The 21,947-nt window shown below is 38.3% G+C and overlaps 1 protein-coding gene across 1 annotated transcript in view; it reads right to left on the minus strand.

Moving 5' to 3' along the window:
- The window catches only part of Cntn5 (contactin 5), a 469,456-nt gene that overhangs the window by 132,975 nt on the left and 314,534 nt on the right, over nucleotides 1-21,947 (minus strand). Inside the window, exons 12-13 of the mRNA XM_035444195.1 lie at nucleotides 11,231-11,358; nucleotides 10,127-10,302 (exon numbers count right to left, since the gene is read on the minus strand). Coding sequence (XP_035300086.1) covers nucleotides 10,127-10,302; nucleotides 11,231-11,358 — 304 coding nt within the window. The remainder of the gene's footprint in view (nucleotides 1-10,126; nucleotides 10,303-11,230; nucleotides 11,359-21,947) is intronic.

Raw genomic sequence — 21,947 nt, forward strand, 5'->3', positions numbered from 1 at the left:
AGGGAAGGGTAGGGCAGCCCCTTTTAAACCTTCTTAGGGGAATTCCAGCTGTGGGTAAATGTACTTTGAAGTGATTGGGTATAGACCCTTATTGTTACAGGAATCAATTTGTGATTGGCACATGACATCTGGTCAGCAACTGTGGCTGTCGTGTCAGGGGTCTGTCTGCTATGTCAGGGCTGTCTGGCTGAAAATAGCAGTAGTTTCTGCTTGTGGTCAGGTAGGACACTGATTGGCTACCCGCTTCATGCAAACTTTCTCTCTCTCTCTCTCTCTCTCTCTCTCTCTCTCTCTCTCTCTCTCTCTCTCTCTCACACACACACACACACACACACACACACACACACACACACAGAGGATCAGAAATTGCTTTGATAGTAAAATATAATAATATTAGAAAATAAAAACAATAAAAACTGAGAAGCATCCATGGCGGTGCACTCCTGTAACCCCAGCACTCAGTAGGTGGAGGCAAAATATTCAGAAGCCCAAAGTTAAACTCCAGTAAACAGTGAGTTTGAGGCCCACAAGGAATACATGGTACCTTGTCTAAATACTAAAGGAAAACTCAATGTAAATATAACTGTATAACAACACTAAAATCCTTAGAGGTGTTTTGAAGGAGAATAATTGATTCTAGATGAACTCCTTTAAAGTGTTATCAAGAATGAATATAACTGACTTCAGGTCCTAAAATTGCATGAAGAACATATATCTACATTGTTTGTGAGATGATATATTTTAATGCTATGCTTGTTGGTTAAATAGTAAAATTAAAATATAGTCATACTAAACAGTTTTAGATATGTTCCAGGTTTGGTAAAATATAGTGTTGGGTTGATTCCAACTTTGAGTAAGAGTTTGGTACACAGAAATTATTCACAATGGGGAAGTTATTTATCTTTATGAACTCTATTTTTCCCAACAAAATTTCCTATATCACATGATAGACTATCTACAGTAAGAATGTAAGATGACATTTCAAAAGTCTAACACATTGTTAAGTTCTCATAGATTCTTGGTATGACAGGGTATTTTTAGTGTGTGACTCTTCTACCTATTTCCAGGGTTGGGTCAGGTTGACAGCTTTCATTTTTGTTTTTAGTCATGGCATTTGTAACTATGTGTATCTTCGGAGAGGAACTGGAGAAGAGGCCATGGAGATTCCTTTGCAAGCTCTATGGGGATTGATACTTGGGAAGCAATGAGGAGAAAAGAATTGGACAAAGAGGAGGCTCAAGTCTGGTATGATCTCATCAGTCCATAGCAATCCCATAAAGTGTGCTGGGGCTGAAACCACCCTTTAGTATTTTCCTGACTCAGGCAGGGGACTCACCTTCACAGTAGCCTTACATACTCATTGCTTCTACATACTACTCACAGGTTAGGGAGTGGAGCATGTGTGGGTCTACTTTTCAAAATGAAGGAAATTCCCAGCATGGGAAACAGTCAAATGCCAGTCACCAATCATAGCTGCCAGCTGCTAGAATCCTGGGGGAAGGAGGTCCTCATTATTGAAAGGGGGACATGGGCCTCACACCACAGAGTTTACTACCCTGGTTAAGTGATGCTTTCAGTAGAAATACATTAGTCATGTTTTCCAAGTGGATTCATTTGAACAGGCTAACAAGTCAAATAGAGAACAAAGAGGGAGAAGACAAAAGACATGTTTAAAAATTACTGATTTATAAATTAAGCCTCTTAGCCAATTCTTGCTGTTTTCTTTCTTCAGTGCAACTTGAGAAGCTGGGAGGATAAGAGTGATATGGGTCCTAATTTCAACAAGAAATATTTGATCTGAGTAGAGAGTGGTCATTTTATAAGGAGCCCATTAACATTCTTGACTATTTCTTTGGTTATTCATTCCAAATAATAGCACATACATAATTTATAAAGAGTTAACTATCTAAGAAAATTCTTTGTTGGATTGTAGAGGGTAAGAAATTCAATAATCAAGATCTGTTAATTTTTCTTCAAGGTAAAACCACAGGAAAATTTCTTAAAAGTTAAATTAGAAATTTGGCATGGATTTTGAAATAAATAATCTGTCTAATTAATTCATTGAGAAAAATGACATGCTAGGTGAGAATGGGAAAAAAGATAAAAATGAATCTATGTATAAACTTGTGTCACAGCTAGCAGACACACCAGCAGTGACTCCAACATGTGCCTAGGTTTCCTTCATGTCACATTTTCAAAGACACGTACCTTCCAGGGAAATTCACCCTTTGGTCACACTGAAGGCAACCAAGCCAAGAAGAGTACAGAATTACAGATATTCAGTTTGAGCTTTAGATTCATAAGAAGAAAGCAATTAGCAAAGTAGAAAACTGTCCATATCTGTCCATTATCTATCTATCTATCTATCTATCTATCTATCTATCTATCTATCTATCTATCTATCCATGTATCTGTATTGTCTATACCTAGGTCATCTTTGCCTATGTAAATAAATTTCTGGACTTAGAAGTTAGAGGATGTTAAATGTCTGGAGTTTACAATCTATGAAAGAAACTCCATATTAAAGAGAAAGTAGAGTTTCCATTTCATACTCTCTACAACCCCCAACTAATGACCTAAAAAAATAATCCATGGATCAAGTCTGTGAAATGAAGTGATTTATTTCCCTCAGAGACCACAGAACCAAGGCTAAAAGGTCCACAAGTAAGATGTCCTTTCCACATAGAGTCTTGATTTCTTCTCTGTACCAGAACTAAGCAAACAAAACTAAAAATCAAAACATTGCAGATCCACCAGTAACTGTTCACATTAAAGGAGAGATATTACAACACACCACAATGACAAAGTCTTCAGAAATTATACCTCTAAATTAATAAACTTGCTGATTATAATTCCAGACCTGGGGGTTATTTTGGTGGACTATATTTGTTTATTTATGTGTGTTTGTATGTGTGTGGATGTGAATGTACAGTCTCTGTGTGTACAATGTGTGTTCTGGCTCATGTGCATGCTTGTGGATGCCAGAGGAGGACATGTCCTCCCCTACCACACCTAGTATGTTTGCCTTTAGACAGAGTCTTTTCTGAAACTGGAGCTGGCCACTTGTCAGCTAAGGATGGCAATCCTCTTTTGGGACTCCTCTACTGCTGAGATTTTAAGTGTGAGCAGCCATGCCTGTATTTTGTTTGTTTGTTTTTGTTTTGTTTTGAGGTGGGTGCTGGATGTCTGCGCTCAGTGCTCATGTTTTTGAAGATGTGTTCTTAGACACCATACCATCTCTTTGGCCAAGGTAGGCTGTAGATAAATGAACAAAATGTGTTTTTTTAACATTGGATGGCTCAGTCAATCTTGTCCTATATGATGAATTTATCATCAGATTTTATCAAGTTTGAAAACATTTAAAAATGCTGAGTCACAGACTATCTGATTTATTGGATATTTTGTATCATCAGCATTGTGCTATGGTCCTACTGTGCTCCTGGCTGCATTGCTGTTAATACATCATACACTGAGAACTAAGGAAGTTGTTCCAATTAGAGAGTGCCTTCGAAGTGAATCTTTTATTTAACTCTGAACTGTATTAAAGGGAAAAATTTTCTTGCTTTTACTCAAATTAGTTCAGAAGTAAAAAGAGAAAAAGGAAATAAACTATTCTCTGTGGAAACATGTTTCAACAGAAAGTATTTATTTTTAGCAGTAATGACATTAGAAGCTCTGAAACAATAACTTAGTGAAACTGAGAAAATGATTTATGCCGTTTTTTGTGCTTTACTCTACAAGCACTGATGGAGTGGTTAGTCTGTGGGTATCTTTTGTGCAAAGTGATAAAAAAGTGATAAAACATTGTGTTAGACTCTGCTTTTATGATCAAGAGTTCAAAATGATTTAATTGTAGGACCATAAATTAAAGTTGCCTAATCTAATATATGATTACATTAAATATTCATAACACTGAAAGAGATGGACAATACCTCCCCATGGACTGATACCTCCTCTGACAAGGCACTTTTTCTTAACACCAGTAGGTAGAAAAATAGACCCCCTTGGGCTCATCTGAAAACTCTGAGTGCTTTGAAAATAGCCTTTTTCCATGTCAGCTGCCTAGAGATTTGTTTGGTGGTTATTTAGTGTTCTGTCCCATTTAAACACTTTATAGGACATTGAGGAAAAGCTGACATGAAGCAAATATGTAGTAGTCAAGAGACTGTTGGAGAGAACTGAAAGTTGGTAACCTCCCAGGTTTCTGGGATTCAGGTCTAGACAAAGAGCCAAGAGAAGATGCTATACTGGTAGGGAGGCTGAGTTCTGAACCATGCCATTGGAGGAGAGGAGATTGTCCAGGGGCTCAAATTAACTTGTAAATGTGAATATTACTAATGGCAAGAAGGAGCCAGAGCAAATGTGTGCCTTGAACTGATCTGCTCCAGCTCATCAGTGAACTGATTAGGGATGCTGAATAGATGAAGAGGCTACAGCAGAAGAGTTGAGTCTTTCCTAATACCCTGCTGTCCTAAACAGCATGTCTAAGAGCTCATTGACTTTTAATCTAGTTACACTTCTCAGAAATGGAATGGTCCTATCAAGAAATCACTCTGTTCTGAAACTTGCACTCCTCAGTAAAGATACTCATTCCCAAACGACAGACTAAGAGCACAGGCATCTCTAACAGAGAAACAGATGTGCTGAGAACTTTTCATCTGAGGCAAAAATCCTCTAGGTATTAAAGGTTTTATATTATGATTTTTTTATTCACCCACAGCTCTGCAAAACCCATGGATATAAATTAGGAATGCTTATGATTCTCAGACTTGGAAAATGGGTTATTAAATCACCATCCCAGTACCACTCCTGGCTAAGGAGCTATTGGCAATATGTCACTGCAGGAGAGGGAGTCCAGAATGCTTCAGAGCAAGCCCACACACTTAAGAATATATAGGTATCAAGGCTGGAGTTAATGGATTAAAAAAGAAAAACAACAGAGGATGCACAGTTGTGTGTGTAGGGAAAGGGTCAGATCTGGGAAGAATCAAGAGAAGGAATTAATATGGTCAAAATATGCTGTATGAATTTCTCAAAGAACTACTTTTTAAAATAAGAGAAAAAAATAAAGGCAAAATCCTATCCAGTTTTCTGACAGTCTTGTCTGTTTTGTAATTGAATTGGCTCTTTGGAAGTGTGTGAATTCCTTATTGCTGAAGGGTCAGTACACACACTAAACCCAAACAAGAGCCAGGTACTCCTTGGGTCAAATAGACTCACCTCTTCATCCTTGCTCAGCACTGAGATGCAGTATCTTTTCTCCAGCCTTGATTTCCTTTCTCTACTTTGCCTGTCTTAAAGCTGACCTATAAAGTCTATATCATGTAGAATGGACAACATGATCCACCAAATAACATGAATTAACATGGTGGTTCTGATAATCAACTGTGTTTATGCCTTGGTGATTGGTGAACAATAGATAGTCAATTTTCTTGTTTATTTCTACAAGAACAAAAGATCTTTTTTGTCTTGTTTCCAACAACATTGGACTATGATAAAAATTAACAATTAACTTTCTTTCAATTCTTCAAATAGCATCTTATTAAATGGTGGAGGCAGGTCTATAATTTACAATCATCCAGCCCCAACTGCTAAGTACTAGGATTATTGCATGTGCCCCCAGCCCTAGCCACAGTTTTTTTTTCTTTCTTTGTTTTATGGCCATGTTTTTCTTGAGCTGCTTAACTACCTGCATAATTGTTATTCTTACTAAAGACTGGGATCAATGATTCTACTTTCCTTCTTGTGGGTTTTAGACAATGTTTGGGAACATATTGTGCAGCCAAAGAATACAGTGATGGTAAACTTTGTAAAGTATGATAAATATATTATACTTTTGAAGTCTACAGCTTTTAAACTTGTTATCCAAATTTAAAAGTCACTTATGTAGCCTAGGAAAGCGAGACTCCTCAGTTTCTTTATTCAAAAATAAAAGTAGAGCAAAGTCTATACACTGTCTTCCTATATTTTATGGTCTGTGATTGATGTCACCAAGTAAGCAGGAAAAGGAAGGATCACCCAAGCTAGGTGCTCACTCTGCCTTGGCCATACATTTTGTTTCAATTTAGGAAGTGACATTGGAGTGTAAACAATGGAAATAGGAGCTCTTTAGTCAACTATACCACTGGTAAATGTGTAACAATCTCTCTTATTCTTCAAACTATAGGTAGCCAATTACAGCCTAGAAAGCAACAGGTTGCTGTGATGGTCAGTATTGTAGTTACTTATGCCTTAAAAGTACTGATGTTAGGGATAAATACTGAACTACTACAGGAGGTCCAGTAGATTTTCAAGCGGGATACTCCCTGAGCCAAGATACATAGGGGTGGGCCTAGGCCCTATCCCAAATGATATGATAGACCCTGAGACCCCTATGGAATGTCTCACCCTCCCTGGGGAATAGAAAGGATGTGTGATAAGTAGAGTTTTAGTTGGGGGGGTGGTAGGGGAAGAGGGGAGGGAGAGGGAACTGGGGTTGACATGTAAAACATTCTTGTTTCTAATTCAAATAAAATACAAGGACTGATGTTGTAAGGGTTCCTAATAAAGTTGAGATTTTCAAGTGTCCAGGAAAGTATGTCTTCCATACATTCCTCCACAAAGCCTGAGATTCTGGGATCATATGGTAATGCCAGGTGCTGTTCCAACAGCCTGAGAATAGAGATTTTTGGAGTAACTGTTAATGGGAACAATGTCTCAAAAACAACTGTTTATACTTTTGTTTGACAGAAGCAAGGCTATTTGTGGACAATCCTATGATGACTGTGTCTGCCTTGTAACGTTTACTTGGTCAGTCTGTATTGGATATAAATTCATCAACTAGTCAGTCACTGCTCTATATTGACTTTAAGGTTATCATCCTCAGAACCAAATCCGAGCCACATGGCTCTCAGCCACATCTAAAATATAACTCCAGTTGGTAGAGTTCAGAAATCAATGTCTTGAACCATGTTGCCTCCTACTTTCTCTTGACATTACTCATTGAGTATTGACTTCTTGTCTATTAGGAACCCTCACTGTTATGGGTAGACCACTGGTTCTTCTTTGCTCCTAAGACATGCTATAGCCCATTCTGCCTTTCAGATGCTGCTTGACTTTTTACTTTTTGAAGTGATGCAGTTTTTTGTACACACCCGATGAAACCCTGCCCACCTAACAGCTTTCCAGATAACAACTCTTTCTGTATGCTTAAATCACCACATTATAACAGACTGTTCTCTCCTTACTTAGATTGTTCTCTCTTAGGGGTGAAGGGCTGTATCTTAACTTTAGGCCTCCAACATCACTTAGTTTACAGCATTGAATTATTTTTTAAAGAATAAATTCACTAATTTGCCTCATTTAGTATATTCATATCATTAGCCAAAAGGGATTGGGTAGAATTGGATGAAATATTTGTGGATAGATTGTTTGGGCCTTTCTAGTGATGGGTTTAGTAATAGACTCACTCCAAATCATCCAGTTTGCCAGGTTTGTAAAATAAGGCCTCAGGAAAGAGTGCAATAAAAACAGAAGCAATCCATTTTCATCAGAGCAATCCTGCTTTTTTTTTTTTTTTTGGTGGACTTAGAACAATCCCATTTTTTCAACTTGTACCTTTGAAATGCAGTCCCAAAGCTACTGTTTGCATATGAGATGACAACACACAATATATGTAGATAATTTTCAAAAGTACTACCCGGGGATTTAGCTAGTTATATCTACAAACCAATATAAAAATATAGAATTCATAAATAAACTAGTTCAAGAGTTAAGACCACTCTTTTGATGCACCTCTATACCTGTTGAGATGCAGAATATTATCATTTAGATCTTCCCACCTCTCAGCCTTGAGGTTTGGCTGACTCATTTCATCCTACTGAGTGGTGATATACTAAAGCACACTGCCCTTCTTTTCCAAATCACTGCTTTCAGCCCTGTCCTTCTGTCACCCATTGGCAGAATCAGCAGTCATATTGCAGGTTGCAACACCCAACACCCAGAGCTTCAGACAGGGACTTGCTCTGTGCTCTCCCAGGTTCCTCTCTTTAATGTTCTATCTCCAGATTGTCTCTGCCTACGCTTTGGCTTTCACAGCAGATCTAGTAATCATAACTTCCTTTCTGCACTCTGACTTTCAGGGTCTTCCTTTAGCCTCTCTGATACAGGCCTGCATCAGCTCATAGGGCCTCTCAAAGCTCCCTTCCTGATAAAAACCCCATTTCTCACTCTAAAGCACCATTACTGCCCAGACATGAATCTACCAAGAAATATGGGCAAAAGGGGATCCTCATGTTGCTGTATCTGTGACACTAGCCAGGGTTTGAAATACTTGAGAGATTTGTGATGAGCAAATGGGTTGATACTTCAGTTTTGATGCTACAAAATATCGTAGGTGTACCCATATTTCCAGAAATTACTTCAAATATGTTAGAACATAAGTCTTATATTGCCTTAAAGCTAAAGATTTTTCACTCCAAAGATTAACCGTAATATGAATTATAACTATGCATAAGGTTGGCATAGAGCAGTGGGCCAGTTTTACATCTCTTAAGGAAAAGATAGCATATGGGCAAAGAGGGTAGATCATCCATTCATGAAAAATACCAAAGATATTAATTTATAGAAATGATATCATCCCCAAATGGACATACCTAAAAAGCAACAACAAAAACTCTTTTATCTTTTAACTTTTCAAAGTCCATTAATTTATGTATTGTTATTTTAAAATGTAGGGCATACTTCTATATAGACAGTCATTGATCATTTCAGATATATTATACTTTTTATCTCTCATTGTTCAAAATGTTTATTTATAGCTAATCTTGAGAAGATATTCTTTTATCAGTTTATTTTTATATGGGTAATAGTTTGGGTTCTGATAAAAATCTTAGGAGTGTATAATTAAGTCAAATTAGAGGAAAGAAAAATCCATGCAAGTTGTAAAAAATGAATTTGATGCAATCTAAATATACTATACACAACTTAGCCAATCATAACTGGTTTCTCAATGAGATGGTTAATAATTTATTTAGAAAGTGCTTCTAAAATTTTCTCCTCTTTTAGCTGCAAAGTCAATGGATAATTTGAATGAAAGTGTTCACTTTGTGTCATATTGACAAATGCAATAGAGTTCATTTTCCCCTTTCTAAATGAAAGGATTTGATTGGGATATAATTTGAGAAGGATATCAGAAATTATCTGATCCAGATTTTTACTTCCTGTTGTAAATATAAAGCTCAAGGAAGTACCTGTGGCTGACAATTCAAAAAATTACTACATTTAGGTCTAAGGCTGGTCCTTTTTTTGGTATCACAGAATGTTTAGCTAATTCTAATGCAAAGTAAGTTTCACCATTTGTATTCATTGTCATTATAGCATTCTGATGTTTCTCAAGTTATTTTTTAGCAAAAAACCCACCATCATACTAACAATATACTTTATATTAAGTTTTTAGGCAGAAATGTAGTTGGATCAAACTTGTCAGTCAATATAGAAAGAAAATTCTGGCCCATATTACTGTCCTCACCATTTATTCCATGGCCTTTCTCCCTTTCTCACTAATTTGCTCCTTCATGTCACAATGAATCCTTGGAGCATTGGCCTTCCCTCACTTCTTCATGGGGTTCAGAAACTGAGGTTGTCTCTGCTATGCAGTGCACAGCACTTCTCACTCTATTTGGTTGGTTACTATCAGATACACACTATTCAATATTACTAAAATACAAACATTGGACATACAAGAAGCATACATGTTCATGAATTTTTATTGGAAGCTAGTGAACATGTCTGACTATAGGTCATGGAGTTAACCTTCTTAGTTTAGGAAAAACTGGTAAGCCTCCAGAATTTTTACTATTCTGGAGTAGGAAGTAGGGCAGACTCATTTGTTATAATATAGTTACAGCTAACAATTCTTTAAATAGTAGAGTAGCCACATTATATGGCAATACAACTTCTAGAAACAGCATGGAAACATTTAAGTTATCACTCAACTAATTTAGCAAATACAAAGAAACCAGACTCACATGCTAATGAATTGCAAAGTTCTCTATGTTCTTTTTGGCCTTTCATAGATGAAACATTTTTACATTTGAGACAAAACACATAAAATTAGCACTCAAGAAGAAAAAGTAGAAACACTTACAGCCCTGATGCTTTCAAAATGTCCACCTTCTTTCTCAAAGTCAATAGGTTGTCCTTTTAGTGTCCAGTAGAAAGTGACATCCAAACTGGAATCATGGATGGCTTTGCAGTTGAGGACAATGCTCTCTCCAACAGTTAACTCTGTTCTTTTAGGAGTGAGCTCTATCCTTGTGGGTTCTATTTTGAAAACACAGGCATTAGTGTAATCACCACCACCCCCACACACCTTAAACTGTAGAGAAAGCTTAGACATGGAACATGTGCAGCTGCTTCAGATACCTGCACAGATGATGATTGTATCTCCAACTATGTCATCAAAAACTGAAATACTAGGGTTTTTGGCAGCTGCACCCCCTCCAAATGACTCTCTTAATGGAGCTAAAAACATAATCACACAGCACTGGACTAGTTTTGTGCTCTTCTAAACTCTCTATGAGTTGGGAGGAGGCATAGAAGAGAGACTGTCTAATTATAAAATACAGTTTTTGATAATTTGTGGTTGATTTAACTATATAAAACCTTTAAAGAGCTGGGTGATTACGGTTTTATTGCAGCAAAAATATTCTAACTGCTAACAACTGAATTTCAAAACTGACATTTTAAATATTATTTTATGTACTTAGAGGAACATTGAACCAATAAAATGGCATTAGTCATGTATCCAATGATTAAGGTTAAATGACTGTGATGTGTCATGAATAAAGAAGGAGGCGACAGAGATAGGTCTTTGTTTTCTCCTTCCTCATTAGAGTCCTAACTGTAGACAGGGGAAGAAGACAGGCCCGGGGCTTAGCAACAGCCTTCATTTTCTTCTATACTCTATTGCTTGTGAGCATATCTTTCCACAAGAAAACACAATTGCTAGCTGTCTATGGGGTCTTTTCATACCTAACACCCTTCAGAGCAGTTCCGAGAAAAACACAAGCTGAGGGCAAGAGTGATGCTTTAAAGATGAATGCTCTTGGGGTTATACCATGTTTGGTAATCTAAGTCATGGCTTCACAGATAGCACAGGTAAGCGGTGTGCTGTAGTGGAAGGTTTGTGGGGATGAGGCTTTAGGAAGCCACTACTGTGAAATACGAAGCATGTTAGCTGTTATCTTACCTTTGACAGACAGGGAAGCTATAATCTCTGCGGAACCGAAGATGTTCACCCCTTGGCAAATGTACTTTCCCTCGTCTGCTTTAGAAGCATTTAGAATCCGCAGGCTTCCATCTGGAAGAATAGCTATTCTGAAAAGTATTAAAAAGGTTTGTTCCTGTTTCATTGCAAAATAAACGGCAAGAGTTTCCAATAGAGTTCAAACCTCCTCTCAGTTAATAATAAGTAAGATGAAGGAACCATGTTGAAAATAGTGGTAGATAACTTCTCTTCAAGATTAGATGCAATAAACCCATTTAATAATCTTCTTTTATACAAAAGATGAAATGTACAAGTTACTTTTCTTGTTATAGGTTTTGACAGCTAATTTTGAAAGTGATAGAGAAAGGTTACTCCGAATTTAGATATTTTAGCTTGATGCTCTAATATCATGTAGCCATATTTTACTACCAAGCTAAGGTATTTCACCTTATACCAAAAGTGACCCCCAACATCAAATAGAAAAGGAAACAGCATAAGAATGCAGAGGAGGACATCTACAGACACAGAATTAACTGTACACAGCTGAGAGATGATTAGTGGCTTGCCCAGCAACATGCTGGGTTAGCAGGCATGGAGATGTGGCCTGCTAACCCAGCTGCTCATGCTGCACTCTGAAGCATAGCAATGTGTTGTTCTAGTCTGCAACTGGGCTCTTGCATGACCTTTGGTAAAAACAGACCTTCAGTTTTCTGTAAAAGTGAAAAATTAAAGCATTATTAAACATTTCAGAAGTTCAGTGCAAATGAGACTGGCATTTGGAATTACTACATTCCCCTATGTATTTATCATTCGGGGAATTTATGCACCTCAGATTTAATTAGCACTTGGGTCATTTTCTCCCTCCCATGTTTGTTCAGTGTAACCCATTATTTTACTAGCACAGCAATCCTCACAAGCCACTTGAAACTCAGAAGCAAGCTTTGTGATTTTAGGTGATGCTGAATCTAAAACCCCAGAATTAAACCCTAAGGTTTCTGACAACAGCTTACTCCATGGTAATATCATACTAAACTGTGAAAATTAAAGAACAATATCTACATTTGGTTTAGCTGAATTACTTCATCTTATTTTAGGTCGTTATGTTCACTATTGATTATTGCCCAAGGCTGACAGCTATTTAGAGCTTTGAACATCATGACAATTGATAAAAGATTCTAGGTTGCTTAAAAGGCACTGTCTATAATGAACTTACGCATTGCCATGAATAAAGATATCAATTTAAAAACATCATATGGTTGTCACTATAGTTCAGTCTTGATTTGCAAGATGTAAGCAGGAAGATCAAGCCAGACTGAGAATAGAAAATTTTGTCTTCTGGTTCATCTAGACAGATGCTACTTGAGATGCATGGAACTTACAGAGTGTGAAAAAACTTTGCAGTCTATGGTTGGAGTAATAGCTTAGTAGTTAAAAGCACTTGTTGCCATGCAAAGGACCTTAGTTCAGTTCCCAGAACCTGTGTCAGGGAGCTCATAACTGCCTGTAATTCCAGCTCCAGGAGAAATGACACCCTCTTCTGGCCTCCATGTTTACACACACACACACACACACACACACACACACACACACACACACACACACTTAAAAATTAAAGAAATCTTTTATTAAAATTTACATAAACTAGGTTGTGGTTGTGCATGCATTTAATGCCAGCACTTAGTAGGCAAAGGTAGGTATATCTCTGTAATTTCAAGTGAAGTCTTGTCTACAGAGCAAGTTCTAGGGTATCCAGAGCTACACAGAGAAAACCTGTCTTAAAAACAAAACAAACAACAACAACAAAAGTTATATAATCCCTCAGTATGGACAACATAGAGTTCTGTTTATTATTTGAGAATTGCTCATTTATTATCAAGCAAGAGGATGGTGAGCTTTTTCAGTATATCTCTACTAGACATAATACACACCACATATTTGAAAGTAAAAATTATAGTTTATATACAAAACTCTGAATTTCATGAACAATATATATACTGTGGAAATTTTTCTAAATTACTATAATTTCCACAGATTGTTAATATCTTAAGATATTTAGATTTTGCCAATTTAATAAAACTTACCATAACAGTAGAGACATTTGACTTTTTCAGAGAAATAAACGTATCTTAGCTACTGGTAGGATTTAAGCTCTTGATTTAAGATGAATGCAATCTTTGTGCTAAAAGACACCCTAGTTTTCTTTCTGGCACAGCCATATCTGATGGGAACAGCAAAAGTCATAAGGCCAACACAGCTGTTTGACCAAGATCCAGCAAAGCTGAGCCACATGATGGTTGCCATGTCACCTTTGGTTTTCTTCTCCACCTGTTGCATACTTGGGTGACTTTAATATTTTTACAATTTGGGGATATTGGATAGATGGAAATTTTCTTATGAATCTTTTAGGCCTTCTCCCAGGAGTATTGCTTCTAAGCTTCCTCAGGGTGGTCCTGAACATACCACCCCTCCCACTTTTAGGGAGATATGCTTATCTACTTGAAGTTCTTCCTTATACCTTGGAGGTTGTGACACACACAAAAAAGCCAGTAGTCTCTTTATGAGGCTATGAGACACTCTTGAAACATCTGTCCCTGTACTTACCCAGGAACAAGTTATTCAAAAGAAAGTAAACTCAAAAAGGTCAACAAGATGCAGTGGGCTTGAGGAGTTTGTCACAGCTCAGATTGCAAGCCTCTTCCTACTATACACTCAGGCAATTATGTGGAATATACAGTAACAAAGTTACATCAGCTGAAGTTACCATGCCCTCCATAGAGATTAACATTTCTAGGCAAAGAATGATGTAGAAAGATGCTAAAAGAATGAGATGTCAGGACCTTCTTTTCTTAGAAAAGTTAGCACATGCCAAGCCACTGTGGTGTTATATGACCAAGGAACAACAGAATGCCATGATTAGACATATAGACAAATTCCATAAAGATATAAAATGTAAACATTCTATTATGACCGAATTTGAATAATAACTGCATCAGTTTTGGCCTGAGGACATTTCTTGGGCACTCTGACCATTAAGAGTTAAGAATACACTGCTTGGGATGTAGCTGTATGCCTGGCATGGCTTGAAGATTGTTTTGGTCTAGTGTCCTTGTACCCCCCAAAGCTACTATCCTGATACCAGACTGTCAGATGCCTCTAGATTCTTAAAAATTGACTTATGGGGTTAATGAGTAAGAACGGTTATAAAAGATAATTATTTATCAATGATGTCAAAACTTAGGGGAAATGATGACTAAAAATGAGTAAAATGAAATGAAACACAAGTACAAAAACAAAATGTATGATCTATGTTTTTTTTTTTTTTTGCAACAATATGAAAGGTGATGGAGGAGTGCTTCCCTGGTACATGAGCTAGCTTGTTGGAGCCCTCTCCCCAGGGCAGCATGCCATGCTCATCCTTAAAACATGGGAGAGGGGCCTGGCCCTGCCCCAACCTATTGTGCCAGACTTTGTTTAACTCCTCATGGGAGCCCTTACTAGTTAGGAGGAGTGGACTTGAGGTGGGCTGGGGGGAGGTGAGGAGTGGTGGGAAGAAGTGAGGGGGGCGGGAAGAGGGGTGGGAGGGAGAACTGTGGTTGGGATGTAAAAGATAAAAATAAAAAAATAAAAAAATAAAATAAGGAAGCATGCTGGCTGACAGTCAGTCAGGCTTTAAGATTCTCCAGACTACTATTGCCTGGCTCCCTCCCTCCCTTGCCTACTCCTTAATACCCTGGTGGGACCTGTCCACTGCCAGGGATGGCGCCTCATCTTTCTGTTGTTGTGATAAATTATCTTGACAAAAAACAAGTGATAGGGAAAAAAGAGTCTATTTTAGCTCAAAATTCTAGGTCACCGTCCATCATAGCAGAAAGGTTAAGGCAGAAGCTCGAAGCAGGTGGTTGTATCCCTACCCAAGGGTAGAAAGAGGATGAATGCATGCGTGCTTCTCAGTATGCAGCTTGTTTTCAACACATATGCAGTCCAGGATCCCTTGCCTAGGCCACGGAGCTACTCACAGGTGACTGCATCTTTCCATACAAGTTAACATAATCAAATAACCTCCACAGACATGTCCACAGAGTAACATGCTCTAGAAAATTATTTATTGAAATGTTTTTCTAGGTGATGCTAGATTATGTCAATTTGACACTTAAAATCAACCATCACATTAAGTAACACATCTTTTTTTACAAAGATGATATATGAACATTCCTGTACTTTGGACAGTGAGTGAGGATGAAGATTTTGAATGCTTTGATATTCATCTATTAAATAGAAATGCCATTTAACTAAAATCTTCTGATTTAAAATGTTAATCTTCACCTTTTTTAACTTGGAAAAGACAGAGCAGGTAATGAATGATATTTACATCACAATGTCTGGCTACCACACACATAATGACTTAGATAATTGAAGACTAAATTAATATTTCCTGCCTCATTATCTTCTCCCTCTTTTGTTGCTATTTCACTGATACATTTCTGGATGTTCAGACTTGGGGACTAATTCTGTTTAAGGCTTTTTGCACTTGGAATTGGGGAGTAAAGGAATGGGGAGGAGGAGATTTGTAGGGAGTGGGAAGTGATTTGAGAAATGCAAAGAAGCATATTACTTGCTATGAAGCTCTACAAATTGTGATCTCTAGATTCCATGAGGATTTTTTGTTATCACCTACAACTAAGGACTGGGTCATTATTAGTCTTTCCATTGCCCTAGACTATCATCAAGATCCTGCATGTTGCTAACTCATAGGGCATGTAGCTAACACTGTGATGTGTGTTTACTTCTAAACATCATGGCCAGTTTCATTTTCATCTTGGTTCTCCTGTTGCACATATTCAGTTAGTTTAGACATTTCCAAATAGACTGTGTGTCTAAGAATATGATCTATTTTGATGCTGCCATATTGTTTTTTTTATTGTCTAAATCACTTTCTGTTGTAATGGCAGAGGATCTAAGAGAGTTAACTTAAAAGGAGGACAGGCTTAAGTGACTCACTGTCGGAGGTTTTCCTCTGTGTTCTGCTGGCTCCATTGCCTGAGCCAGTCGAGGAAAGGCAGAAGATCATGGAGGTATATGTTAAGTAGAAAACCCAATCACCTCACAGCATCCAGCAAGCAGAGAGGAGAGAATGGCCTAGGGACAAGTTATGCCCTTACAGAGCATACCCAGAATGACCTGCTTCCTCAAACCTCTGCACTGCCTCGGAGTTTTCCCCATGCTCAATAAATAGTGTCGTAACGCTACTATTAAATAAGAAACGCATCCAACTAATGATGGCACTGGCATTTTCATGATTCAATAACCTCTTGGTAGTCTCAACAGTATCTGACCCCTAAAAGTGACTAGATTTTCACTGCTAAAGCTTGATCTACCTTCCCTTTACTGTGTCCTTCCCGTTGCCCCTTCCATACCATTTCCTTGTATCTCTTCCCATTCCCTTCCCTTCCTTTTCTTCCTCTGCTTTTAAAAATCATGTTTTTTTATTTTAACACCTTGCTGCCTTTTTTCTATTTTTTACTGAAATGGACTTTTTCATACAATATATCCAGATAGCAGCTCCCCTTCTCTCAAGTCCTCTGCTATCCTCTCCACCTCCCCTCCCATCTGAATCTACAACCTTTTTTTTCTCTTATTAAAAAACAAATAGGCATCTAAAGAATAAAAACAAAATAAGATAAGACAAACAGAAGAAAAGAAGAAAATTTGTTAACTTTATCTATGCATGGAATTGAGAGAAAGAGAAGGAGGAAGGATAGGGGTATTTTTCAGTTCTTGTAAGGTCACAGATGTCGTGTATTTGAACACTATCCTTAAGACTTCTTTAACCAAATTACCCCATAAAAGCTCAAATATACACATGACATGTAATTTTCTATTATATAATTGCATTTGCATACTTCGTGCCTCTGCTCCTCACATTTCTCAATAAAATTTGTTGCCCTTTTCCTCTTTAGCACACAGCATCCTTTTGGAAGTGAGGGCATAATGGCACAAGTATCTCTCCCCATCAGGCTCATCTCCTGCTACCGTCTTTCCTCCCACCCCATTGCTGGGAACAAGGAAACATACTAATGAGGATAATAGGGGCCAGCTTCCTGGATCAAATCATAGGCAGGAGGAGAGTGTGTCTAGAGAGAAAGAGGGATGCATGCACAAGGATACAACCATATGCACAGATAGGAAAATGCAACCTTGTGACATGGGAGTTTAGAATAGAATGTAACTAGACTTGTCAAACCTCATTTTACAGATCAAAAAAAAAACTATAAGCCAATGAAATAAAAGTGCTGTGTTTGAGCCCATCAGTTACTATAAGAAGAAAAAGCTATCAATAATTCCCATGTGCTGTTCTGCAGAAAGTACTTGTGACAGTTTTCTATTGCTCCATGGCACATGATAACAAACTTGAAAGCAGAAATATCTTTGATTACTTCTTTCCTTATTTAGAAGCTGAAGGACAGATGACCTACATGGATTTGTTGTTTAAAATGTCCCAAATGTTCAGGGAAATTCAGGTATGACAGGGTAGGGTTGTATCTGTTTGCTGCGGAGACCGCATTCCAAGCTCATTCCTCAAAACTGAGTAGAATTCATGGCTGTCAATGGTGCTGTTTCATTGCTAGCTTTTAGATGAATGTTGCTCTTACATTCCAGTAGCTTCTTGAAGTCCTTGGCGTCTCCACCACATTGTATTATATTACATACTATAGCAGACTGCATTATCATCTTCTTCTTCTTCTTCTTCTTCTTCTTCTTCTTCTTCTTCTTCTTCTTCTTCTTCTTCTTCTTCTTCTTCTTCTTCTTCTTCTTCTTCTTCTTCTTCTTCTTCTTCTTCTTCTTCTTCTTCTTCTTCTTCTTCTTCTTCTTCTTCTTCTTCTTATTATTATTATTATTATTATTATTAATTCAAGTTAGGGAACAGGCTTGTTTCACATGTAATTCCCCTCTCCCTCTCCCTCCACTCACCCCCATTCCTTCTCCCCCACCTCCAACCTACCCACCACCGCATCCACTCACCACTCCCCAGGCAGGGTGGGGCCCCCAACTGGGGCTCCACTAAGTCCACCAAATCTTCCTGTGCTGGGCCTAGGCCCTTCTCCATGTGTCCAGAGACAGAGCGCATCCCTTCAAGTGGGATGGGCTCTCAAAGTCCCTCCCACACACACCAGGGCAAAACGCCAGTCCACCTCCGGAGGCTCCCAGGAGTGCAGGGGCCTCCCCATTGGAATCCATGATCAGGGGGCTGGATTAGTCCCATACTGGCCTCCCAAAGAGCATCTGGGGTCGATATGCTTTCCCTTTTTCAGGCTAAATGTTTCTGTGGGTTTCTCCAACCTGGTACAGACCCCTTCGTTCTTCATTCCTCCCTCTCTTCAACTAGGTTCCCGAATTCAGCTCAGTGTATTTCTGTGAATGTCTGTCTCTGCTTCCATCAGCCACTGGATGAGGACTCTAGGATAGCATAGAGAGTAGTCATCAATCTCATTCTAGGGGAAGGGCTTCTAGGCAATACTCTCCTCCACTGCTCGGACTGTCAGATCGTGTCATCCTTGTAGGTCTCTGGAGATCTCCCTAGTTCCAGATCTCTTCTCAGACCTATAGTGGCTCCCTCTGATATGGTATCTCTCATCCTGCTCTCTCTCATCTATTCTTCCCCCAACTCAATATATCTGTTCCTCCATTTCTTCTCCTCTACTCTTCTTCTTATGCTCTTATTGTGGCAGCACCCACTCCCCTACCCTCATGCTCTCGATTAGCTCAGGAGTTCATGCCACTTCCCGTTCCTGGGGTCCATTTATCCCTTAGAGTCATTCATGATTTTTAGTTTCTTTGGGGAAGCAGATTATAGGCTGGTAAACATTTACTCTATGTCTAAAAATCATATATGAGTGAGTACATACCAAGTTTGTCTTTTTGTGATTGGGTTACCTCACTCAGGATGGTTTCTTCTAGTTCCATCCATTTGCCTGCGAATTTCAAGATTCCATTGCATTTTTCTGCTGAGTAGTACTCCATTGTATAAATGTACCACATTTTCTCTTTCCATTCTTCAGTTGAGGGGCATCTAGGTTGCTTCCAGGTTCTGGCTATTACAAACAATGCTGCTATGAACATGGTTGAACATATGTCCTTGTTGTATGAACATGCAGTATTTGGGTATATACCCAAGAGAGGAATGGCTGGATCTTGAGGTAGGTTGATTCCCATTTTTCTGAGCAACCACCATACTGATTTCCAAAGTGGTCTAACAAGTTCACACTCCCACCAACAATGGAGGAGTGTTCCTTCTTCTCCGCATCCTCTCCAGCATAGCTTGTCATTGGTATTTTTGATTTTAGCCATTCTGACAGGTGTGAGGTGGTATCTCAGAGTTGTTTGAGTTGCATTTCTCTGATGGCCAAGGATTTTGAGCACTTTCTTAAGTGTCTTTCAGCCATTTCAGATTCCTCTGTTGAAAAATCTCTGTTTAGTTCTGCACCCCACTTTTTAATTTCATTGTATGGTGTTTTGGTGGCTAGCTTCTTGAGCTCCTTGTATATTTTGGAAATCAGTCCTCTGTCAGATGTGGGGCTGGTGAAGATCTTTTCCCATTCTGTGGGTGGTCGTTTTGTCTTACTGACTGTGTCCTTTGCCTTACAGAAGCTTCTCAGTTTCAGGAGGTCCCATTTATTGATTGCAGACCTCAGTGTCTGTGCTTCTGGTGTGATGTTCAGGAAACGTTCTCCTGTGCCAATTTGTTCAAGGGTTATTCCCACTTTCTCTTCTAGAAGATTCAGTGTGGTTAGGTTTATGGAGAGATCTTTGATCCATTTGCACTTAAGTTTAGTGCATGGTGACAGGTATGGATCAATCTGCAATTTTCTGCATGTCAGAATCCAATTGTGCCAGCACCATTTGTTGAAGATGCTATCTTTTTTTCCATTGTATGGATTTAGCACCTTTGTCAAAAATAAGGTGTTTGTAGGTGCGTGGGTTGATATCTGGGTGTTCAATTTGATTCCATTGGTCTATCTGTCTATTCTTGTGCCAATACCAAGCTGTTTTCAGAACTATGGCTCTATAGTAGAGCTTGAAGTCCGGGATGGTTATGCCTCCAGAAGATCTTTTATTGTAAAGAGTTGTTTTGGCTATCCTGGGTTTTTTATTTTTCCATATAAAGTTGAGTATTGTTCTTTCAATGTCTGTGAAAAACTGTGTTGGGATTTTGATGGGGATTGCATTGAATCTGTAGATTGCTTTTGGTAGGATTGCCATTTTTACTATGTTAATTCTGCCTATCCAAGAGCATGGGAGATCTTTCCACTTTCTGCTATCTTCTTTAATTTCTTTCTTTAGAGTCTCAAAGTTCTTATTGTATAGGTCTTTCACTTTTTTGGTTAGTGTTACCCCCAGGTATTTTATGTTGCTTGTGGATATTGTGAAAGGTGATGTTTCCATGATTTCTTTCTCATTGAGTTTGTCATCTGTATACAGTAGGGCTACAGATTTTTTTGAGTTAATTTTGTATCCTGCTACCTTGCTGAAGGTGTTTATCAGATGTAGGAGTTCCCTGGTAGAGTTTTTCGGGTCACTAATGTAGACTATCATGTCATCTGCAAATAGCGAAAGTTTGACTTCATCCTTTCCAATTTGTATCCCTTTGATCCCCTGTTCTTGTCTTATTGCTCTTGCTAGAACTTCAAGTACAATATTGAAGAGGTATTGAGAGAGTGGACATCCTTGTCTTGTTCCTGATTTTAGAGGAAACACTGAGTTTCTCTCCATTTAGTTTGATGTTGGCTCTTGGTTTGGTGTATATCGCGTTTATCATGTTTAGATATGTTCCTGTTATTCCTGTTCTCTCCAAGATCTTTATCAGGAAGGGATGTTGGATTTTGTCAAAGGCCTTTTCAGCATCTAGTGAGATGATCATGTGGTTTTTCTATTTCAGTTTGTTTATATGGTGGATTACATTGATGGTTTTTTATATGTTGAACCATCCTTGCATCCCTGGGATGAAGCCTACTTGATCGTGGTGGATGATTTTTCTGGTATGTTCTTGGATTCGATTAACCAATATTTTATTGAGTATTTTAGCATCAATGTTCATGAGGGATATCAGTCTGTAGTTCTCTTTCTTAGTCTTATCTTTGTGTGGCTTGGGTATCAAAGTGATTGTAATCTCATAGAAAGAGTTTGGCAATATCCCATCTGTTTCTATTGTGCGGAACAGTTTGAGGAGTACTGGTATCATCTCTTGTTTGAATTTCTGGTAGAATTCGGCAGTGAAGCCATCTGGTCCTGGGCTTTTATTGGTTGGGAGGCTTTTGATGAATGTTTCTATTTCATTTGAGGTTATGGGTCGATTTAAACTGTTTATCTGATCTTGATTTAATTTTGGTAAGTGATATTTATCCAGGAAACTGTCCATTTCCATTAGACTTTCGAATTTTGTGGAGTACAGGTTTTCAAAGCATGACCTAAAGATTCTCTGGATTTCCACAGTGTCCATTGTTATATACCCCTTTTCATTTGTGATTTTGTTAATTAGCGTGCTGTCTCTCTGCCTTTTGGTTAGTTTGGCTAGAGGTTTGTCTATCTTGTTGATCTTCTCAAAGAACCAACTCTTTGTTTCATTGATTCTTTGTAATGTTTTCCTAGTTTCTACTTTATTGATTTCAGCTCTCAGGTTGATTATTTCCTGGCGTCTACTCCT

This window comes from Cricetulus griseus, chromosome 4 (assembly GCF_003668045.3).
Source record: "Cricetulus griseus strain 17A/GY chromosome 4, alternate assembly CriGri-PICRH-1.0, whole genome shotgun sequence".
In the NCBI taxonomy this organism is placed as follows: Eukaryota; Metazoa; Chordata; class Mammalia; order Rodentia; family Cricetidae; genus Cricetulus; species Cricetulus griseus.